General features: G+C 42.0%; 1 protein-coding gene across 1 annotated transcript; it reads right to left on the bottom strand.

The window, feature by feature from the left end:
- Window positions 1–26: 26 nt before the first annotated feature.
- Window positions 27–15912, bottom strand: LOC125450683 (prolow-density lipoprotein receptor-related protein 1-like). The gene is made up of 8 exons (XM_048526736.1): window positions 15803–15912; window positions 15459–15572; window positions 11664–11897; window positions 10507–10626; window positions 6975–7178; window positions 2315–2480; window positions 675–849; window positions 27–299 (listed from the first exon to the last, which is right to left on the bottom strand). The coding sequence occupies exons 1-8, from the start codon at window positions 15885–15887 to the stop codon at window positions 27–29; spliced, it is 1371 nt and encodes a 456-aa protein (XP_048382693.1). The 5' UTR covers window positions 15888–15912.
- Window positions 15913–21029: the final 5117 nt, after the last annotated feature.

Raw genomic sequence — 21029 nt, 5'->3', positions numbered from 1 at the left:
GTCAATTGTTAACAGTAACAGGTTGATTAGAAACATCCATTGCTCATGGTTTGTTTGCAAATATGAGCAAAACAGGACTTACTTTTTTGCTGCTGGTTGGTTATGGTCAAAGTGAAAGCTACTGCAGGATCTATCAAGACCTCCTTTGGCCTTCTCAGATGGTGGGATATACGGAAAACTTTATTTGCTTCAGACCAGTAGAACCAACCGTCAGATACTGAAAATCCTTGAGGTTTTGTGATGTCCAAGTTGGAAATTGATAACCTCCCAGTGCCATCCACATTGATGGATTCAACAGACTTGGAAAAAAGCTCAAAGTTAGTCAGCCTCTGTGCTAAAAAGAGCAAAGCTTTTACAGCAAGTTTCAGCCAAATTGGTTCACCTTAAATCTATAAGGGAACATTAGTCAGACACTTTCCTTCCTCATCCCCAAGACTCAGTGATAAAATGGTAGGGAATCCTACATACTTGAAAACATTGAACACTAAAGATTAGTTTCAGTTGAGAATGATGTTTGTGTCAACTAGACACTACTTTGCTGCTAATCAAGTTAGCCACTAGTAGCCATTTGTCCAGTATGGACAGTCTTTCAGACTGGAACATTTAAAAACAGCTTCATGAGGGGAATTAAAGTATGTCCAGTTAAGACATTCCAGCAGGCCAGATGCACTTACTTTGTAATCTTCATTGAACCAGTAGAGTCTCTCATAGGGATAATCAAGTGAGAATCCAATTGGTTTCAATGAATCAAGAACCACAATGACTTTTCTTCTAGAACCATCCATTCCTGCAGTCTCAATGCGAATGTTGGAGTAGATGTCATCTCTTTGGTTTACCCAGAAGATGTAACTGAAAAAGATTGTTGCATTCATGATCCTTTGCAGCTGAACAGATTCAGTTGATTAATGCAATAATACTCCATTAAAGCCAATTTAGTTCCTGCTATATGCCCACTTGAGAGGACACTCCCCAATGCAAAGTTGATAATGCAATAACTGGAAACAAGTAGACTGAAACTCAACTCCTTTGCTCAATTGAGTGGGCCTTAGATTCACAAGTTGATTAGAAACATTGTCCCAACATTGAAGTAAGCTCAGACCCTCTAGTTGGAGAATGGAACAGTTACTCACTCAAATACTAATTTCCAAGAAAATAGAGTTAAGAGTAGAGGTGAAAGGACGTTAGAACATGCAATTTTACTGGCTAAGTTTGCATGAAGTGTTTGGCTCACCCAGGAGCCTGGAGGAGGCACTAAAAGTACACACCACAATTGAGATTTGGATTCTGCCAGCAATCATTTGCTTCATTTAGAATCATGAACCTCAAGCTGGTTTGGCTTTTGCTCTTCCAAATCTTGGAGGAATTTAAATAGTCATGCAAGTGGTTTGGTTTGCAATAGTTTTGTTTTTTCCTTTTAAGTTTTACGTTGCTGTAGAGGATAGAACTAGTGACTTACGATGCATATTCAAACTACTGTCTGAAAATGTGGTTCATTTCATGTTAGTACATACTTGGTTATCATGGCATGGTGAAGAGGAAGTATTTTCCTTGCTAAATTTGAGCTCAGCAAGGAGGAATAAAACTGTTAAAGTCCATTTAAATATCCTGGGGGGGTGGGAAATCTAATTTCTACAAGGTCATTTTAAACACCAGTGAACATCTACAATCGTGTGCGCAAAGCATTAAATCCTATGCTACAATTCACTGCTTGAAACAAGGAGTAGACCAGTGGGTGTGGAGACCATCAGAAGGAAGGATGTCTAGAAGACAGATGGGCAAGGTTAGAGTAAATTGAAAGCAACTGCTCCTTTTAGTGGAATAGGAAAAAAAGAGCTGTTGGAGAAAAATGAAAGCCAGAGATTAGGGGGAAGGTTCTGTGGGAGAATCTGGAATGCACTATAGACATTGGAGGTGGGAAAAGCCTTAAATTTTTAGACATCTGCTTAGATGTTGTGCAAGGCCTTAGGCACTGCTGGAAAGTGGGACTATTATAGATTTGGTAGTTTTTTGGCCCATTTTAGGTGTAGATCAAATGTTACCTCCATGATTCCAATATTCTATCTTGCTTTCTCCTGGTATCTTGATCTCTTTAGCCTCTAGTAAAAAATTTTGGCCTTGACAGTTGGAAGAGACTTCCAACAGCTGACCAGGGAATATGCAAATGTTCCCCTTTAAGGACTGGTCTCCATGGTAGTATACGTGTTATCTAGCAAGACCTGTTACACAATTGCTAATCATGAATAGTGTAAAGAAGGTGTGTGAGACTAGGAGTCTTAATTATGTATCAGCAGCATCTTAGTTACAAGAAACTTACCTTTTTGCTGGTAGGAGGAGCAGCTGCTCTGGTCTTATGTTCTTCTCTAGGATGGTTGTAAATCCATTGCCATTAGACATGCCAGCACAAATTCTCTCCTCAAAGAGGTTGGTCCAGTAAATCAGCCCAGTGAACCAGTCAGTAGCAATACTAGTCACTCCTTTATCTGGGGTGGGGAGAAAGGATTGAAAGTTATCAATCATGGCTTGATAGGTCACTGATTTATGGGTCAGTTTTAAATCACTTGGATTTTATACTAATTTGCTTGTGCCCAGTGTTGCAGGAAGATCAGGTGAACAAGCAAAATTTAAAGAGAGGTATCCTCCCTTCTGAGATACCAAGGTTTGACTTGCATTTCATAAAGATTCAGATTTGGTGGCAAGGTATCAAGTCTGTACTGGACTGTGATAATTTGAACAATGCCTTCAAAGTTTACCATAACCATGTCCTAAAACCAACACCCTCAGCAGCTGTCATCTCCCACTTTAAAGGGAAGATCAAAGTTGGAGGCATGGAGTGATGGCCTAGGTAATTCCTAAAGTGAAGGCCTCCTGGATTAGCACCAAGTTTTGAAGTACAATTTCACTACCAGTGGTATGCTATCCATATAAAACATTGGAAGCTACCCAGACTTCTTCCAAGTTTGTCACCACTAGAACAGCATATGGAGATACTGCTTGCCAGTTCCCCACCAAGTTACTATTTACAATTGCATGACTCTGCAGTGTGGCAAATTCCTGGATTCTAGGTACAATTGAGGGTATACTTACATGGTGTAGCTTATTATTATGTCCTAGTAGAATTAGGAAGTGACAGTAAATCCTAGTTGGGTCAATTAAGACAGGATTTGACCAATCATGTCTATGCTATCCTAAAAACTACACTAGCCCCATTACCTGCATTTGGTCCATAGTCTATACTTTTGACATTTAGTACCTAGCTAGATGCTTACATTTTGAGCATATACCTGCCTCCACCACCTTTGAGAAGCACATTCATGTTTCCAACAACCCTGGGTGAAAAGCTCAGGTCCGAGTCACTTACTCTGCACCTTATAACTCATCCTAGTCTTAGAGCCTGTATACAAAATGAAGTGCAAATAGGGTGGATCTGAGGGGAACAAACCCAAATAGTCTGTCAAGTAGTTTTCCCAGACAACATCCTGGGGAAGGTAGAGATGTTCACCAGTGCAGTCATGGCATTCTGTCTGTGCTGACAGGAACAGGATAGACCCAAGATGGCACACAATGTTGTGAAGTCATAAAGGGGATTTCCTTACTTCCATGTTATGTCCCAGCTAAAGGCAGGAAGCATCCTGAATGCTTTATTTACAAAATCTTGTTGTGCTGACACATGGAGATCTATGGCCTAGTGCACCAAGATCCACTTGTTCTTCAGTATCCATTAGGAGTCAGCCATTGTATGTACCTTTCCTTATGGCCTCCCAAGATGCATCACCTCACTCGTCAAGATTAAATTCCATCTGTTATTGGTCTGCCCAGTTTACCAGCTGATCAGACTGCTCACTAATACTACCAATACATGTAACTTGCATATATTAAAAGAGTTGGTTATCCACATTTACATCCAAGTCATTTAAGAGATATGAGAGGTCCTACCACTGAACCCTGTGATCACTGGTCACAGGCTTACAGTCACACAACCCTCCACCATTTGAATCTGAAGTTGACTGGTGCATTTGGCAATGAAGTGATTTCATGTATAAGAAAGTTGAGTAGTACAGGCAGATAGTCAGCAAGTACATGCAGATCATAGGGTTAAAACAGTTTAGGTATGTAGGTTGTGTTGCATAAGATGTGCACTAGGCAAGTGCAACAACATTTTGAAGTTAGTCAATTCAGTCTAAATAGCCAGGAAGCCTTCTTGAACCTGCTGGTTCAGGTGTTCAAGCTTCTGAATCTTCTCCCTGAAGAAAGCAGATGGATGACAGCATTACTGGGATGTCATGGGTCTTTGTTAGTATCCTTTTGCCAAAGCCATGTGAAATGGGAGCCCATGGATTGGAGGTCTGGCTTCTGTCTGGTCTGGGCTGTGCATGCAAGCTTCTACAGTTTCACTGTCCTGGGGTGAAGCAGTTGCCATACTAGGCCATTATGCATCCAAGCAGTATGGCTTCTAATGGTGCATCTAAAAGCCATAGAGGATCCTTACTGACATGCCAGGTTACCCAAGTGGCATTGCTGTGCCTTAACTGTCACATTTGACAGCCTGGGACAAGTTGGTTATAATTACTCCCCAGGAACTGGAGTCTCTCCACCCACTCAACTTCACTTTTGGACCAGCCTTCTGTGTGAAGAGGTCAAAGGGAACTTTGAGGGTAATGCTTTTTTTCAAAATGCATCTTTTCAAAGGGAAACAGGCCTGTTAGGTTAGACAGGATTCCCCTCAAAGTCATTCTGGCTATCCCAATCCAACTCTGCCTCTAAGTGTTGATTTAAGACAAAGTTGATTTTTCCAAAGAAAATCTCTACCACCAAGATTAGACTAACTGATGTGTCATTACCCAATCTATCCCTGCCAATCATCTGCCACATGACTTGTGACCAAAGTATTTAATCAGGGCCCAACAAACTTGGCTTACATTCCATCAGGCCCTCAGTAGATGAAGTCTTCAGCTACAATGCCCTAACTTCCCTTTAAAAATTCATTGAAGACTTTATCCATATCCTCTGGCTCTCCTTTTGGTTTAAGGGAGGCACATACTTTTAATGCCAAGGCATTTTGCTTAAGGGAATCTACCAGAGACACTGGCCCCCTCCAAATACCCTCTTACACCATAATCTTAACAGGCTTCTTTAATACTCAGTTTCACCACAGGCTTCCTCTTGGTGGGTTCTCCACATCCATGTTTGTGGAATTTGCCACCTCTGCCTTTGAGAGATGTTGGCCCTGAACTCCGGTTAAGAGATTTCCACTTTCCAGATGTAGTTTTAACTACAAGAGTAGTTGCTCTCAGTGTTTGCCAGATCCTGTTTCAGTGATATTTAGCTGCCTAAGTTGGCAAGGCCAGGTCAACTTCCACTTTTATCCTCATCTTTCCATAAGGACTTGAAACTTGGGTGTTGTCACTATTCCCAAAGTGGTCAACCACTTGACTGGCTTCATTCCCTCAGATAAAGCATCTTAGACTATCTCTAGTAGGACTGTTAGAAATTGCACTGTCTAATCCTGTCACTGGAGAAAAATCTTAGCAAAGTTGAAAAACCCTACTGTATAACCATTACTCACATCTGCTCCCTTTGTCTGATGGGAGGCCTGTATTGAAGTCACCTGGGATTTCAACCCTTTATATTTTTAAACTCTACCCAGATGTCTTCCTTTGAAACAAAGACATTTCCTCCATGAAAAGTTGAATCTCACTACTATAGGACAACACTACCTCTTACATCCAAATCATGCCTAAAACTGCATCCTGGAATGCAGAACTGCCAGTCCTTCCCTTTGTTCAAGGGAAAGTTAGTAATGGCAGTAATCATTCATGTCTACACTTCAGGTTCACCCACTTTACTAGATAAGCTCTGCATTAAAAATTTAATGCACCCATGTGCCTCATCATGCCATGTCTCTTCCATCTGTTGGCAGGAAGGAACTAGTATACCTCTAATTCATTTCAGAGCCAGTGTTTGGAGCAAGTGGAGAGCCCCAGCCAGAGGTAGTTTCAACTTTTCTAGCAAAATGGAGAAGGCTCCCTGTGGGGAGCCTGGATCCCTTTCTCTAGATGGAAGCTACATGGTTACATGGGTCCCACTTTCTATAGCAAGTGACCTAAAATTGGAGGTCTTCCCTCTTACACTATCCTTTTAGTCACATGTTTGACTTATCTTTCCACATGTCTACTCAGCAGCATATGGCACTGGAAGTAAGCCAAAATTAAAGCTACACAAATCCTTCAATCTGCTAATCAACTTACTGTTGTAGGCTCCCCTAAGCCAATGTCCTTGATACAAAAATGTTCAATAACCACTGGTTTTTCACCCACTCCTTGGGAGGGCCAGCAGCTGCTCAGGATATGCCTGACCCAACATGAGGGAACATGGAGTCTTGTTAGCAGTCACAGAACTGCCAGTCAGTTCCCCTTGCAAATTAAGTCCATTATCACCACACTGCAGAATAATCAACATGGTACAAGACTTGTCTCCCCAGCTAAAAGCATTCATTCAATGCTGAGGGTAAGAGTGGGAGGGGGAAATGGATGGCTGACCATCCAACCACATGCCCACACCTAGTCCTCTTGGGAGGAGGAAGAAGAGGTGGGCCCAGGCCTTGTGCTGTGACCAGCTCAAAACACTTAATGTGAGTATGTTTAGCTAGCTTTAATTCTAAATACTTGCCCTAAAAAACCATGATTCATCAGCTCTACTGGTGTATTCAGGTACTGAGTGCCAAGAAATTAGTTTGGATAATTAGAAACAGCCTAAGCTTCATAGCCAAATGGTCTGTTAAATAGACAAAAAAACCCTGTTTCACTTCAATCATATTCCATGCTTGAAATTTAATATTTAGGGATTTAACTGTAAGAGATTAAAATGTCTCCAGTAGACCAAGTTAGTGTAATAATTCCATAGGATGGAGATAAAGTCCTATTGAGTACAGGAGTTCTTCAGGCATGCACATTTCTAGTATTTAAAGTCAAAATTACCTCTGTAAATTGGAGTGCTGGCATTTTTGGCTAGTGACCAAAATATATTCCCTTCAACATCAACCCAGTAAAAAGCAGCCTTTGCTAGATCATTAGCAACAGCCACAACTTCCTTGTTAACCACCATTGATGTGTACTTCCTGCTGTTTAAATCCAGTATCCCTAGACTGCGCTGTCCAGCTGTCACCAAGAAGGTAGTGCCTTCTGCAAAAGGAAAAAAGGTGTCAGTCATCTGGGATGGACACCTGTTGCTTGCACAGCTATTTGAAAGAGCAATGACCATTGCATACAAACTGAATTGATTATGCACATCATACAAGCATTTTCTGAAGACATGCAGTTAAGTTGAAGAATTGATACTTGACATTGAGCAATTAAGTCCAACAGCTGAGTTAAATGTTTTCACCAAGTGGTGAGAAAATAGTGTAGCTACTAAAATTCAATTTTAAATTCTTCACTTGGATTAGAGAATGAAACTAATAATTAAAGATCAGAACTTGTATTTTCTTGTTATAAGACTATTACATGTTGGTACCCACATAATCCCAGACAGCTTGTTCTTCAGTGCCTTATTACAATAAGCCTTTTACAGCCACAAACACAGTCAGCTCAAAATTATAGCTGAAGTGCAGTGTCCAAGAGACAGCTTGCTTTTTGTTCAGTGCAGAGTGAAGGAGTTGGAGATCGTGGCTATATAGGCCTTTTTTGAAATACTGCTTGCAATTCTTGGGATCTCTGCTATAGGAAGCAGGTTTGAAACTTGGAGGGTTGGGAAGGGAAATAAAAATTTTGCTAGGTTTTGTGGGGTGGGGGGGGGGGTGAAGCTGGGAAATGGTGGGAAGGCTAATAGGCTGGGCCTATTTTTTGAAGTGTCAGAGGGTAACAGGCATTTGAAGTGTGAGGGACATGGGTAGGGTAAATATAGGCAGCCTTTTCCCCAGTGAGGGGGAAGTATCCAAACTAGAGAACAGAAGTTTAAATGAGGAAAAAAGTTTAAACACTAATAAGATTCCCCCCACCCCACATGGGTGGCATGTGTATGGAATGAATTACCAGAAGTGAGGAGAAGCCCAGTACAGTTACAGCATTTAAAAAGGCACATCTGAATGGGTAGATGAATAGGACGGGTTTAGAAGGATATGGGCCAAATTGGACTAGACCTGTTTAGGATATCTGGCCAGCCTGGATGAGTTGGATTAAAAAGGTGTCTGCCTGCTGTACATCTGACTCAGGTGCTTCTCTTGAGGTTCACATGATTTACATAAAGCTTGTTAGCATGCTGACATTTTAGTACACTAATTGCTGAGCAACTTCCAGAGCAAGATTAAATGTTACATGCAGGGTGCTAGCTACTGCAGCTGAAACAAGCAGCAAGGTGGGATTGGCATATATGCTTGGCAAGGCTTGTGCCAAGTCAGTACAATCAAAAACAAAGCTTTATTAATGACTTGACTTGAGACATTGTGCAGATATACTGGGTAGGTAAATATTTACTCAGGCATGAAGTGTGGAGAATGCAAGCAGACACTAAACAGGAATTTACTAATTGCCTCCAGCAAGAGGAGAGATGTGTAACATACCCCAGTCTGGAAAGAGGCATTGAGATTGTAAATTGAAGCTTCATTGAATTAAAAGAAAGTGTTGCAAAATTTAAATACTTAAAATTAATAAAAAACTTAAAAGTGTCAGCTGGGGAGGGAGTGGAGAACACAAAACAAGAACCTAAGTAGGAGCAAGGTATGAATTTTGCAGGTGATAACATTAGTGGAGTCAGATCAACACTTATCAAGGCATTGGTTCATGTGGCAAGTAGTGTGCCATGTTTACCAAAGAGGATCATCAAATTGTTCCTCAACACTATGGCATTTCCATAATCCCTTGTGGTCAACAACCTGGGGACTACATTTGTCCAGAAACAAAATGATTAGCTATGTTGGTGTGGTTAAGAGCATGCCAGAGACTGACATTCCACCATGAGTAACCTCACCTGACTTCTCAAAGCCCACTTACCATCTGTAATATAGTCAGGAGAAAGATGGTCATATTCCATCTCCCTTGTGGGCTGCACCTCCAACATTCAAGCAGTTTGACTGGAGAGCCCAAAGTAGTCTGCTTAACTGGCACCTTCTGATGCCTTCGCTTATTTCCCTATCCAGTATATGGAACTGGAGTTCATCTACCTTGTGCATTGCAGTAACTTGAGTTGCCTCCAAAGCAGCTAATTTAGTGACTTCCTGAGTCACAGGGGGAAATACAGTGTGGGATCACCATCAAGGTTCCCCTCCTGGTGTTGTAATCTTGATTTGGAACTCTTCCTTACTGTCACTGGGTCAAAAATCCTAGTATTCTCCCAACAGGTAGGTATGCCTACACACCATGGACTGCAGTAGTTCAAGAAAGCATCTCACCATCATTGGTAACAATTAGGGATAGACAATATGTATTAGTCTAGTCAGTATCTAGATCCTGTAGATGAGAAAACATTTATTCAAGATTTAAGTTGAGATTTTAGGTACAGCTTCCTCCATTATTTTCCCAAGGAACTGCATAGATTTGTTGGAGCAATGTTTGCATTATTCAATTTGAGTACTAAAACTACACATTTAAAATTTCAGCCTTAGCCAAGATTTTTTCCAAATCATAGTGGAAGGAAGACATGGGAAAGTGCCTTTTAAGATGAAGAAACTACTGCATGAAGAAGTTTCTGGAGGAACTTTTCAGATCAGGCAACATCTGAAGAGAAAGCAGTTAACATCTTGCATTGAGGTATTAATTCAGCTTTCTCTATAGATGCTGCTGGATCTGTTGAGTTCCTTCAGATCTTTAGTATCTGTGGTAGTGTATTGTTAAAACATGACAATTTTGCTGCATGTAACAAGTCTAAACAAGTTCAGAGAAACTAAATCAGTAGATAATTAAAAAGTTAATTGTTAGTTTCTTACTGGAACAGTTTTTGTCAGCTTGTAAAATCATGCCTGCTGGGCAAAAACAGTGCACACCCCAAATAGTTTCTTCACACAACATACTGCAGCCTCCACCATTGTCCCAACACTTCTTACCTAAGAAGCAAGCAGGGAAATAAAAGTTACAGGTAATTCTTGCACAATAAAGTCATGTGTAGAACACATCAATTCTGCAATACCAAACTGGCTACCTTGCCAGAATCCTAACTAGTCAAAAGGGAGTGCAAGTTTATAAACCAAGGCAATTAAGTAAAAATATTCTTGAGGTACACCAAAATGTGGCGCACAGATAGTGGAATGATCCATTTATGAATCAAGCCACTGAAGTCAGCAGCTTTATCATGCATCAAGATGCATGATGTTGAATGTCATACCAAAGAAACTTGGACTAGTTGGATTCACAGCATATTGATATTTGGATAACACTTAAAAACAGGCATGCAGAGAGTACTGTGTACTCATTACGAGAGAGTTTTCAATTTGCACACTAAGGCAAAGCAAATGCTAAGAACTAAAAAGGTTTCTTATGGAAGTGTCAAATTAGTGCCAAAACTGAGTTCAGTTCTTACCACAAGATTCCGGTTCATCAATCCCATCAATGCAGTCTGATATTCCATCACAAATCTTATTCTCAGGTAAGCATTTGTTACTGCATTTGTATTCTGAACAGGTTTCTTTGTGTTTAGCTTCTGCAAAGAAAAACTGGCAGAGTCTAGTCTATTGTAAAAATCTGGTTTTAAGTGGTAAAGCCAATGCATTCTGTATTGCTTTTGAAAATACATACAAGCAGGAACACCAAGCATTAAAACAATGCTGCATGAAACAGATCTTGACAGAAAAATACAGTGCCCAATATTGTACATCCTGACACCCTAAGCTTCTTGTCAGGCAAGATTATGTTTAGTACACATTTCACTCAAAGGGGTTGTGCACACCTTGAGTGCTCATGGCATGGGGGCATCTTCAACTCTTTCTGCTTCTATCCAGAAATTTAGATTCCACTAAAGCATTAGTGGACTAATAAGCCACTAAAGCTGTGCACCTCAGATGTATTCACTAGGTCTATATATTCCAGCTTACTATTCATTTAACAACCCAAAATTGATAACAATCTTTTACTCTTAATTACATTTGCTTCCTGGGGGAAGAAGCAAAGAATTCCTGTCATGAATTGTTGGTCAGCATTAGCTTCCAATACACTGATTTTCAGTTGAGGGAGGATTTTTCATCACCGCTTAAAGCCTGGAAAAACAGCTGAGACTAATCTCATTCACAGCACTTGACAGAAATTGCATTCAGGAACAGGAATGCCATTTGTCTTTCCATTCAGTCTGGGAATGGGGTCATACTTTGACCCAGAATTTCTTCATCCAAGTCAGAGGGTCCCAGCAAGCAAAATTGGTATTGCAGATTTGCATTGACAAAAATCAATCTTTAAGAAAAATCACTTCTACCAGATTAGAACGTTTAACACTTGTTTTAAAAGGCAATGCTTTTTAATCTGGAGTCCAAACCCAATGTTAAAAGTGGGAGATTTTCTGGGACTGTTTTCCCACATTAAAAAGTTTACTGAAACATTTAGCTGGGAAGATGGAGACAAGTTTTTGCAAAAGAGTGTACAGGAGTGATAAACTAAGTCTTGCCCACCATAGATAACTACCTCCCAGATGAAGGGAAGTTTGATCTGATGTTCTAGAACCACAATGGACTATGGCACTGAACTCACCACAGAATTCCTCGTCAGAGTTGTCCCCACATTCATCAACACCATTGCACTTGGCAATTGTAGGGATGCATTTTTGGTTCCTGCATTGCCATTGCATTCCAAGGCAGGTTTTGTTTGGGCAGTTAATTTCATCTGAACCATCAGCACAGTCTGTTTTTCCATCACACACATTCCTCTCATCAAGGCAGAAAATACCATTACACCAAATTCTCTTTTCATCACATCTTGCATACCCTAGGATAGATGCAAATTCCACAAGTTAGTCTCCACTGACGACTACACATTCATAACAGGCTGAATAGCACAGCCATTTGCTTTAATATTTGTAGAAATTGTTTAAAACCAAATTCTGGCTGCTTTAATTTAAAAGCACTTTCTTTTTGGAGCTGAAAGAGGGCCCAGACCTGAAACATTAACTGTCCTGCTCCAATACTGGCTGACCTACTGTGCTTCTCCAGCTCTACATTTTAGTGGATGACTTCCAGGATTTGCAGTCTTTACCATCTTCTACCTGAAGTTTGATTACTTTGATTTCAAATTGTCACTACTACAATACAATTTGAGCCTTTGTAGAAATCAGACCCAGGCTGCTCAAGAGCAAATGGTCCAGCATGTAGTATTGCTGCCTCAGTGCCAGGGATCCAGGATCAATTCCAGCCTCAGGTGACTTGAGTTCACATGTTCTCAACATTTCGCAGGGGTCTCTGGCTTCCTCCCAGCTCAAATGGGACAGTTGGGTGGATTGGCTAAGCTAAATTGCTTAGTGTTCAGGGGTGTCAGGTTAGATGCATTAGCCATGGGAAATGCAGGGTTACAGGGATCAGTCTGGGTGGGATGCTCTTCAGCAGGTCAGTGTGGACCTGTTGGGCCAAATTGCCAGTTGAAACAGGCAATTTGATTAATACATTGTAATTTTTTATACCTCACTTTGCATGTAGCTATGGCAATTATTGAAACAAACAAGTCACATTGCATGGGGGCAGTAAGCTAATTACAAGCCTTAATGCAGCACTGGCTCATTTGAAATGACTAGGACAGCATATTCAATGATTTCATAGTTGGCAAAAGTGGAAGCTCTACTCCCATGTGTTCCATTTGGAATTTTTTTGTTTTATATAATTAGGCCACATGCTGTTGACAACCAAACTAAATCCTAATCTGTTACTTGGCACATGATCTGCAATTTATTGCTTGTAGAAGTGAATTTTAAGTACACTGGCTCCAGCAGCTAAGCTCACCAGGCACAGTGGCTACATCACCTCAGGGGACCTCCCACCCACAGCCTCCAACCTCATTGTTCCCCAACCCCGCATGGCCCGTTTCTATCTCCTTCCCAAAATCCACAAACCTGCCTGCCCTGGTCGACCATCATCTCAGCCTGCTCCTGCCCCACCGAACTCATCTCCACCTATCTGGACTCCATTTTCTCCCCTTTGGTCCAGGAACTCCCCACCTATGTCCATGACAGCACCCACGCCCTCCAATTCCCTGGTGCCCCCCCCCCCCCCACACCTCGTTTTCACCATGGACGTCCAGTCCCTATACACCTGCATTCCACATGCAGATGGCCTCAAGGCCCTCTGCTTCTTCCTGTCCCACAGGCCCGACTAGTCCCCCTCCACCGACACCCTCATCTGCCTAGCCAAACTCGTCCTCACCCTCAACTTCTTTCAATTCCTCCTACTTCCTACAGACTAAGGGGTGGCCATGGGCACCTGCATGGGCCCCAGCTATGCCTGCCTCTTTGTAGGTTACGTGGAGCAGTCCCTCTTCTGCACCTACACAGGCCCCAAACCCCACCTCTTCCTCCGTTACATTGATGAACGTATCATCACCGCCTCTTGCTCCCTAGAGGAGCAAGAACAGTTCATCCACTTCAACACTTTCCACCCCAACCTTCAGTTCACCTGGGCCATCTCCAGCACATCCCTCACCTTCCTGGACCTCTCAGTCTCCATCACAGGCAACCAGCTTGTAACGCTCTCTCACTCTCCATGACTCCCTTGTTCACTCCACACTGCCCTCCAACCCCACCACCTTTCCCTGCAACTGCAGGAAATGCTACACTTGCCCCCACACTCCTATCCCAGGCCCCAAGATGACTTTCCACATTAAGCAGAGGTTCACCTGCATATCTGCCAATGTGGTATACTGCATCCACTGTACCTGGTGTGGCTTCCTCTACATTGGGGAAACCAAGTGGAGGCTTGGGGACTGCTTTGCAGAACACCTCCGCTCAGTTTGCAATAAACAACTGCACCTCCCAGTCGCAAGCCATTTCCACTCCTCCTCCCATTCTTTAGATGGCATGTCCATCATGGGCCTCCTGCAGTGCCACAATGATGCCAGCTGAAGGTTGCAGGAGCAGAACTTGTTCCGCTTGGGAACCCTGCAGCCCAATGGTATCAATGTGGACTTCACCAGCTTCAAAATCTCCCCTTCCCCCACCGCATCCCAAAACCAGCCCAGCTCTTCCCACTGCATCCCAAAACTAGTCCAACCTGTCTGCCTCCTTAACCTGTTCTTCCTCTCACCCATCCCTTCCTCCCACCCCAAGCCACACCTCCATCTCCCTACTAACCTCATCCCACCTCCTTGACCTATCTGTCTTCCCTGGGCTGACCTATCCCCTCCTCTCCACCTCCCCCTCTTTATTCCAGAACCCTCACCCCATCTGCCCCTCTCTGATGAAGGGTCTAGGCCCGAAACATCAGCTTTTGTGCTCCTGAGATGCTGCTGGGCCCTGCTGTGTTCGTCCAGCCTCACATTTTATTACAGTGGCTAGCACTGCAGCCACACAGCACCAGGGGCCTGGGGAAACTGTCTGCGAGGAGTTTGCACGTTCTCCCCCTGTCTGCATGGGTTTCCTCCAGGTGCTCCAGTTTCCTCCCACAGTCCAAAGATGTGCAGGTTAGGTGGATCGGCCATGCTAAATTGCCCATAGAGTTCAGGGGTGTGGGGAAGAGAAGATGCTCCAAGGGGTAATGTGGACTTGTTGGGCCAGAGGGCCTGTTTCCACACTGTAGGAAATCTAACCTTCCCTTGCTCTGAGAAAGTTGCAGGTCTGCGTCCAAAAGCAATTCCCACGAGAGCGAGAAATGTTTCAGTAAAGCTAAAAGTCCACTGGCAATAGTACTTCAGCACATGCTGAAGTGTTGGGGGGGGGGGGGGGGGGAAAGAGGAGGGAAGGAAGATAAGAATACTTAGGCTGGTGATCAAGGTTCAAAAATTCAAAGCAATCTAGTCATTGGGAAGTTGACATTCCATTAATAAAACAGACAAAGTACAAAAAACTAGCATTACAAATTGTGTAATTACTGCTGGATTTAGTAAAACCCTCAGGATGAATAGCACCAGCTTCAACATAAAGCATCTGACATGTCACTCAAGTCTCCAGCAGCAATTGATTAATTGCCCATAGTAGTACCAGCAAGCTAGTTGAGATAAATGGGCCTCACCAGCAACATGAGGTTGTTAGCTAATTATTGTGTCTGCCTTAGTTTTACTCAGCTTCATTCAACCCACACCCTTCCATACTTCTATACTGGCTGTTGCTTGCTTCACCAATCACATCCTTCCTCTTGATGTGATCCTAAACACTTTTCTAGTAAAGTGTCACACTGCTGTGACTACCTCTGGACCAAACAATCCCAGGTCAAAGTCCCATCAGCTTCAAACAGGTCATACCGAGTTGTTTAAACAACCTCATGAAATTGATGGGACAGGGGTTCATCTCCGTTATGAACCTCTCCCACCCTCCCAGTTATACGTTTACAGAACAGCAAGTGATCTCACCGCATTGTTCGTCTACACCACCAGGACAATCATCATCTCCATCACACAGCCAAGACACTGGGGCACAGCCATCTCCACAGGGTGTCTGCCAAAATAGTCGGCACCGATCCCCATCTGCAGGCCAAGCCGAGAGTCAGCGAGGAAACCACAAGGATAACGTGCGCGCTCACACAGCGAAGCGCCATTCAACCACACAACTACTGAAATCTCATTGCGAGCGCAAGAGAAGTTAGGTTACATTAAAACACACCCAGGTTTTAAAAACCTCACCAACATACACTAAAGTCAATTACCTTCAATGCCGAGGAATTGACGATCTCATTAGCTCAACTTTAGCAACTTACCCACAATATTAACATTTCTGTCAGAAAGAATCAAGCAGTTCGTACAGATCCCCAGGAGCAGCCATTTAAAAATAATCCAGCCCATTTTCTTTTCCGCGTGTCCCCCTTGTCCTTGGCTGATCCAAGCTAGCAGCCAACTAAATGGAAAAAAAAATCCATAACAGGAAACAGTGTCGCGCCTTTCATATAGTCTCACTCATTAGACCCGATTTCTAAAGAAACCCACCATTCGCCACAATTGTATGAGGGCCGGACATCAATAAATGCCAATTAGTAAGGCTCATTCGTTTCTTTTCGCTTTGTGCATTGAAGGATCAATGACATTTGGACGCTGTTGGCCTTCTGATAACAATGTGTCAATGACATATTTTACATAAAGTTCAATTAGTTCAGAAAAATATTTATAATTAGGTAAAGGGAATTGAATTACCAAATCATACCGTGGTTATTTGATTACTAAGTGTAGTTATATCAAAACATGTACAGTTGTATCACAAAGTGGAGACTGAAAATGCATTAGATTGCATTATACAACCTTGAGTAGTTACACCTTTCTCTTTTCCTCGGAAACGTCCCACAATACAAGGCAATTTTCTCTTCCAACGTATTCCAAACATACTCTCCTTGTTCATAATTATGTTCAACAAATTGATTTCTTCATTGACTCTCCCCAGAATTTCATCTCACATTGCAAAATTATTTAGCGAGTGGTTGCCTCCTTATGTAAGGTCCAATTCTGACAATCAGACAAAACAACAATCGAAGTCCGAGATAACAAAGTGTGAAGCTGGATGAACACAGCAGGCCAAGCAGCATCTCAGGAGCACAAAAGCTGACGTTTCGGGCCTAGACCCTTCATCAGAGACAGAGGGTCTAGGCCCGAAACGTCAGCTTTTGTGCTCCTGAGATGCTGCTTGGCCTGCTGTGTTCATCCAGCTTCACACTTTGTTATCTCGGATTCTCCAGCATCTGCAGTTCCCTTTATCTCTGAAACAATCCAAGTCCAGTTCTTTGCAAATAAGTTTTTGAATTGGCTAGTTAGCTTTCGGATTTGCAACTTACCAAATACAATCTTCACTTGGGCCGTCTTATGGTTGTTGTGGTAGTGGCTTAACCTTCAAAATGACATAGACCTGGGATCAATTCCCATCTGCTCCAGAGGCATGTAACAACATCACTGAGCAGGTTGATAAGGGGAAAAAAATTTGGTGCAACCTTCCCTATGTTATCCTTGTTCTTATTTATTTGTTCAACCTTCCCCGTGCAGATATTATGCTTCCTAAATCCTTCAATTCATGCACTATTCTGGTTAGCTTCCTTTAATAATGATGCAAATATATTTCATTAATTTGAGATGCACATCACAAAATTACTAATTGATAATGCGCTGTTCAAAAGCATCACTGTCACTGAATCCCCCACTTACAAACATCCTGCGGTCACCATTGACCAGAATCTGAACTGGGCTGGCCGTACAATTCCTGTGGCTACAACAGCATGTCAGAGGCTAAGAATCCTGCAGCACATCCTGACCAATGTTCCCCTCTAAGCTGTGTGGCAGTGTGTGCCACAGCCACACCAATGTTCCATGCACAGCAATCGGCGTCAGCACACCGAATGCTGTGCATTCCAGTTCAGGATGTCACTGTGCCACATGTGGGCCTTGGAGACATGTGCAGTGGGTTGAAAATTAGAGGGAATGCTGATTCTGTCTGCCCAATGTCTGTCTGCCATCTATAAGGCATGAGTCAGGAGTGTGTGGAATACTCCCAATTGTCTGGATTGGCGCAGCTTCAAAAATGCCTGAGAATCCTGGCACTATCCAGGACAATACAGCCCACTCGACTGGCACTTCATTTGCTTTACTGTGGTAACAGTGTGTACCATCTGCAAGACGCACTGCAGTATTTCATCATGTCTCCTCTAATAGTGCCTTCCAAGCCTGCAACCTCTGTCAACTAGAGGGAGAATATCAACAGATGTATGTGTACAGTACCACCTGAAAATCCTGGTCTCTTGGTGAACACACCTTGTGTTTGTTCATGAATAACATCCTGGTTTTTTCATAAGAAATGCCAGTGATGCTGAGCTGTATCGACTTCCTCATGATACTGGCTTAGCTTCAGGAATTTGTGGTGTTTGACTGTGATCAGCTTGCCTGTAATGAGAGAGCAGCCTGTGGTCTGGTAGGACTATGGTAACTTGAACTTTAAACTTTGGCTTGCCTGGTAATTCTTATTGTGCCATTTAATTAGGGTAAATCTATGGTCACTGACATACCTTGGCTCCCAATCCAGCAATGCTTTTTATATTGTTGGAGCCGCATTTAAATCTATCCATTACCCTTTATCTCTGGAACACCCTGAACATCTTCTGTCCTTTGTGAATTATTCATACTTCATATTCTGATCCCTTGCTTATGTCTTACTTCCTTTTCTCTACCATTAGCAGTCATATCTTCAATTGTCCCACATGCTATAGCTCTGAAATTCCCTCCTGAAATTCACTTGCAAGACATCTTTGCTATTCCAATCCTCTCTCTTTAAAGATGATGTATAAAACCCAGCCAACAAAGCTTTCAGTCATCTTTGGTATAAATTCATATATTGTGGCAAAGTATCTTGGTCCATTAAGGGGCGAGAGAAATGAACTGCTGTTGACACAAAGCGTTTATATACCACGGAAGTTAACCAATGTTGCATCACCATGAAGCTTACAGCAGCGGACTCATCATATTGTGCCAGCTATTTGGAAGAGCAATTGGAAACTGATCTGACTGCTTTCATTTGCTATATTAATTAAAAGAAGGATTAGGCCATTCAGTTCCTTGAGGCTACTCCTGATAAGCTTTTACCATCTTGCTTAGCAGAATTCTATCTACCTCTGCTAGAAAAAAAATTAAAGATTCTGCTTCCACCACCTTTTAAGGAAGTGAGTCCCATGGACCGATGACTCTCTGACAGAAAGCATTTTGCCCATTCCCTGTTTTAAAAGGGCAACCCTGATTTTTCAATTGTTACCTCTAGCTGTAGATTCTCTTATAAGATGAAGCCTCCAGTCCACAACTACATTTTTAAGAACCATCAGCATTTTATACGCTTCAGTCAAATCATGTCTTATACAGCCCTAGCCTGTCTAATCTTTCCTCATAAGGCAACCCCAACCATTCCAAGTATGATACAATGTGAGGCTGGATGAACACAGCAGGCCAAGCTCTCTGATGAAGGGTCTAGGCCCGAATCGTCAGCTTTTGTGCTCCTGAGATGCTGCTTGGCCTGCTGTGTTCATCCAGCCTCACATTGTATCATGTTGGATTCTCCAGCATCTGCAGTTCCCATTATCTCTCATTCCAAGTATTAGTCTGATGAACCTTCTCTGAACTACCCCGATTTATGAATTTACATCCTTCCTTAAATACGGCGCCCAGTACTGTGCACAGTGTTCTAGATAAGGCATCACCAATGCCTTGTATAACCCAAGCATGACCTCCCTACTTTTCTATTCAATTTTCCTCATGGTATATGATAACATTCTATTACTTCCTAATTATTTATTATGCCTGTATACTTGCCTTTTACAATCCTTGCATGAGGTCACCCAGACCCCTCTGCATTTTCAAACTCTACAATCACTCATTATATAGATAGTATTCTTTTTTAAAATTTCTCCTGTCAAAATAGGGAATTTCACATCTTCCCACATTATGCTCCACTTACCATGTATTTGCCCACTTTCGTGACTTATCTATATATTTTTGTAGCTTCCTTATGTCGTCTTTACAACTTATATTACTACCTATCTTTCTGCTGTCAGCAAATTTGGCAGCCGAAACCTCAATCTAAGGCATTCATATAAGCTGTAAACAACTGAGATCCCAGCAGCAATCATTGTGACGCACTTCTCATAACTTGTCAATTTGAAAAAGAATATTTATACCTATGCTCTGCTTCCTGCTAACCAATCTTTGATCAGTGCCAACACGCGACCCCTACACCATGAGACTTTATTTTCCCAATAACCTTTAATATGGCACCGAATGATGCATCCACCTGTTCCTCTTTATCCACAGCAAATGTTATCTCCCTAACGAACTTAATCTATTAACTCTACCAAAATCTACATTATTTTAAGTTAGAAATCACTTCACAGCAGGCTACAGTCCAACAGGTTTAGTTAAAATCACAAGCTTTTGATGCGCTGCTCATTTGTCAAGTTAAGGACTTCAACTGATAAAGGAGCAGCGCTTCAAAAGCTTGTGATTTCAGATAAACATTTTGTACTGTAACCTGGTGTAGAGTGATTTCTGACTTCTTCCACCCTTGCCCAACACCGGCATCTCCACATCCCAACTGAAATAGTTTCACCATTTGCGTTTGTTTTGTGTATATATAAGCACTGTGTTTATATACTGCACTGTGTGAAGTAATGCATTAATATATTACAGGGGTAAACTTTTATCCAGCATTATATGGTTTAAATGCATCAATATACCAAAGGAGTGAACCTATATCTGGCATTGTTTCGATGGTAGGAATTGATGTTATAATAGTGAATCAAATTTATGTATATACATTAATATACTACAGAAGTGAACTGTACAGAACATAATGTAACGTCTGGCATACTGTGTAAAGCATTGATAAACCAAAATAAGGAACCTACATGCTGCACTATATAGTGTAATCCATTGATCTACAATCATATTGTATCATATTGTGTTACACACAGTTCATTCTATTTGAAAACACCAAATACTAGATTCACATAAAAAAAAATTTCGTAATTCCACGTAGTTTAGAATCTAAATGATTCAGCCAAATGTTACGCTGCTTTTACTGATATTAGGTTGCATAAAATGCCTGTCCAGCAGAGTATGAACTTTAAAATAACTCTCAAAGGGTTTGCCCCTTGGTCAGATATTTTCTGAGTGCAGCAGAAATCATTCTTTGTAAGCATTGTTGCCATGATGCCACTTATTACTGACACTTGAAGGAAACTGCTGACTTGTTGAAGCAAGTCCAGGCTTGTTGGTGTTTTTTATAGGAGATTAAGTTACTGAACTATGTCTCTGAGGCTTGCTGCTAATTACTTCTCTGATTGGATAGACTGATGATATTTTTTAATGGTGGAAAAAATCATTTACATTAATTCGTTCAGTTGCCAGAATACACCTTCTGCATCTGCAATAGGAATAACAATTGAGCTTTATCACTGAGGTGGCATAGCC

This window comes from Stegostoma tigrinum, chromosome 3, assembly GCF_030684315.1.
Source record: "Stegostoma tigrinum isolate sSteTig4 chromosome 3, sSteTig4.hap1, whole genome shotgun sequence".
Classification (NCBI taxonomy): Eukaryota; Metazoa; Chordata; class Chondrichthyes; order Orectolobiformes; family Stegostomatidae; genus Stegostoma; species Stegostoma tigrinum.
The sequence above is the reverse complement of the archived record's forward strand: the minus strand, read 5'-3'. Positions and strand labels throughout refer to the sequence as shown.

Excerpts from the sequence above, each read along its gene's own strand:
- LOC125450683 (XM_048526736.1), bottom strand. The coding sequence starts at position 15,887 with ATGGGCTGGATTATTTTTAAATGGCTGCTCCTGGGGATCTGTACGAAC. Across the intron at positions 15,573-15,802 it reads CAGAAATGTTAATATTGTGG|ATGGGGATCGGTGCCGACTA; the intron begins GTAAGTTGCTAA and ends CTTGGCCTGCAG. Across the intron at positions 10,627-11,663 it reads CTCTGACGAGGAATTCTGTG|AAGCTAAACACAAAGAAACC; the intron begins GTGAGTTCAGTG and ends TTTTCTTTGCAG.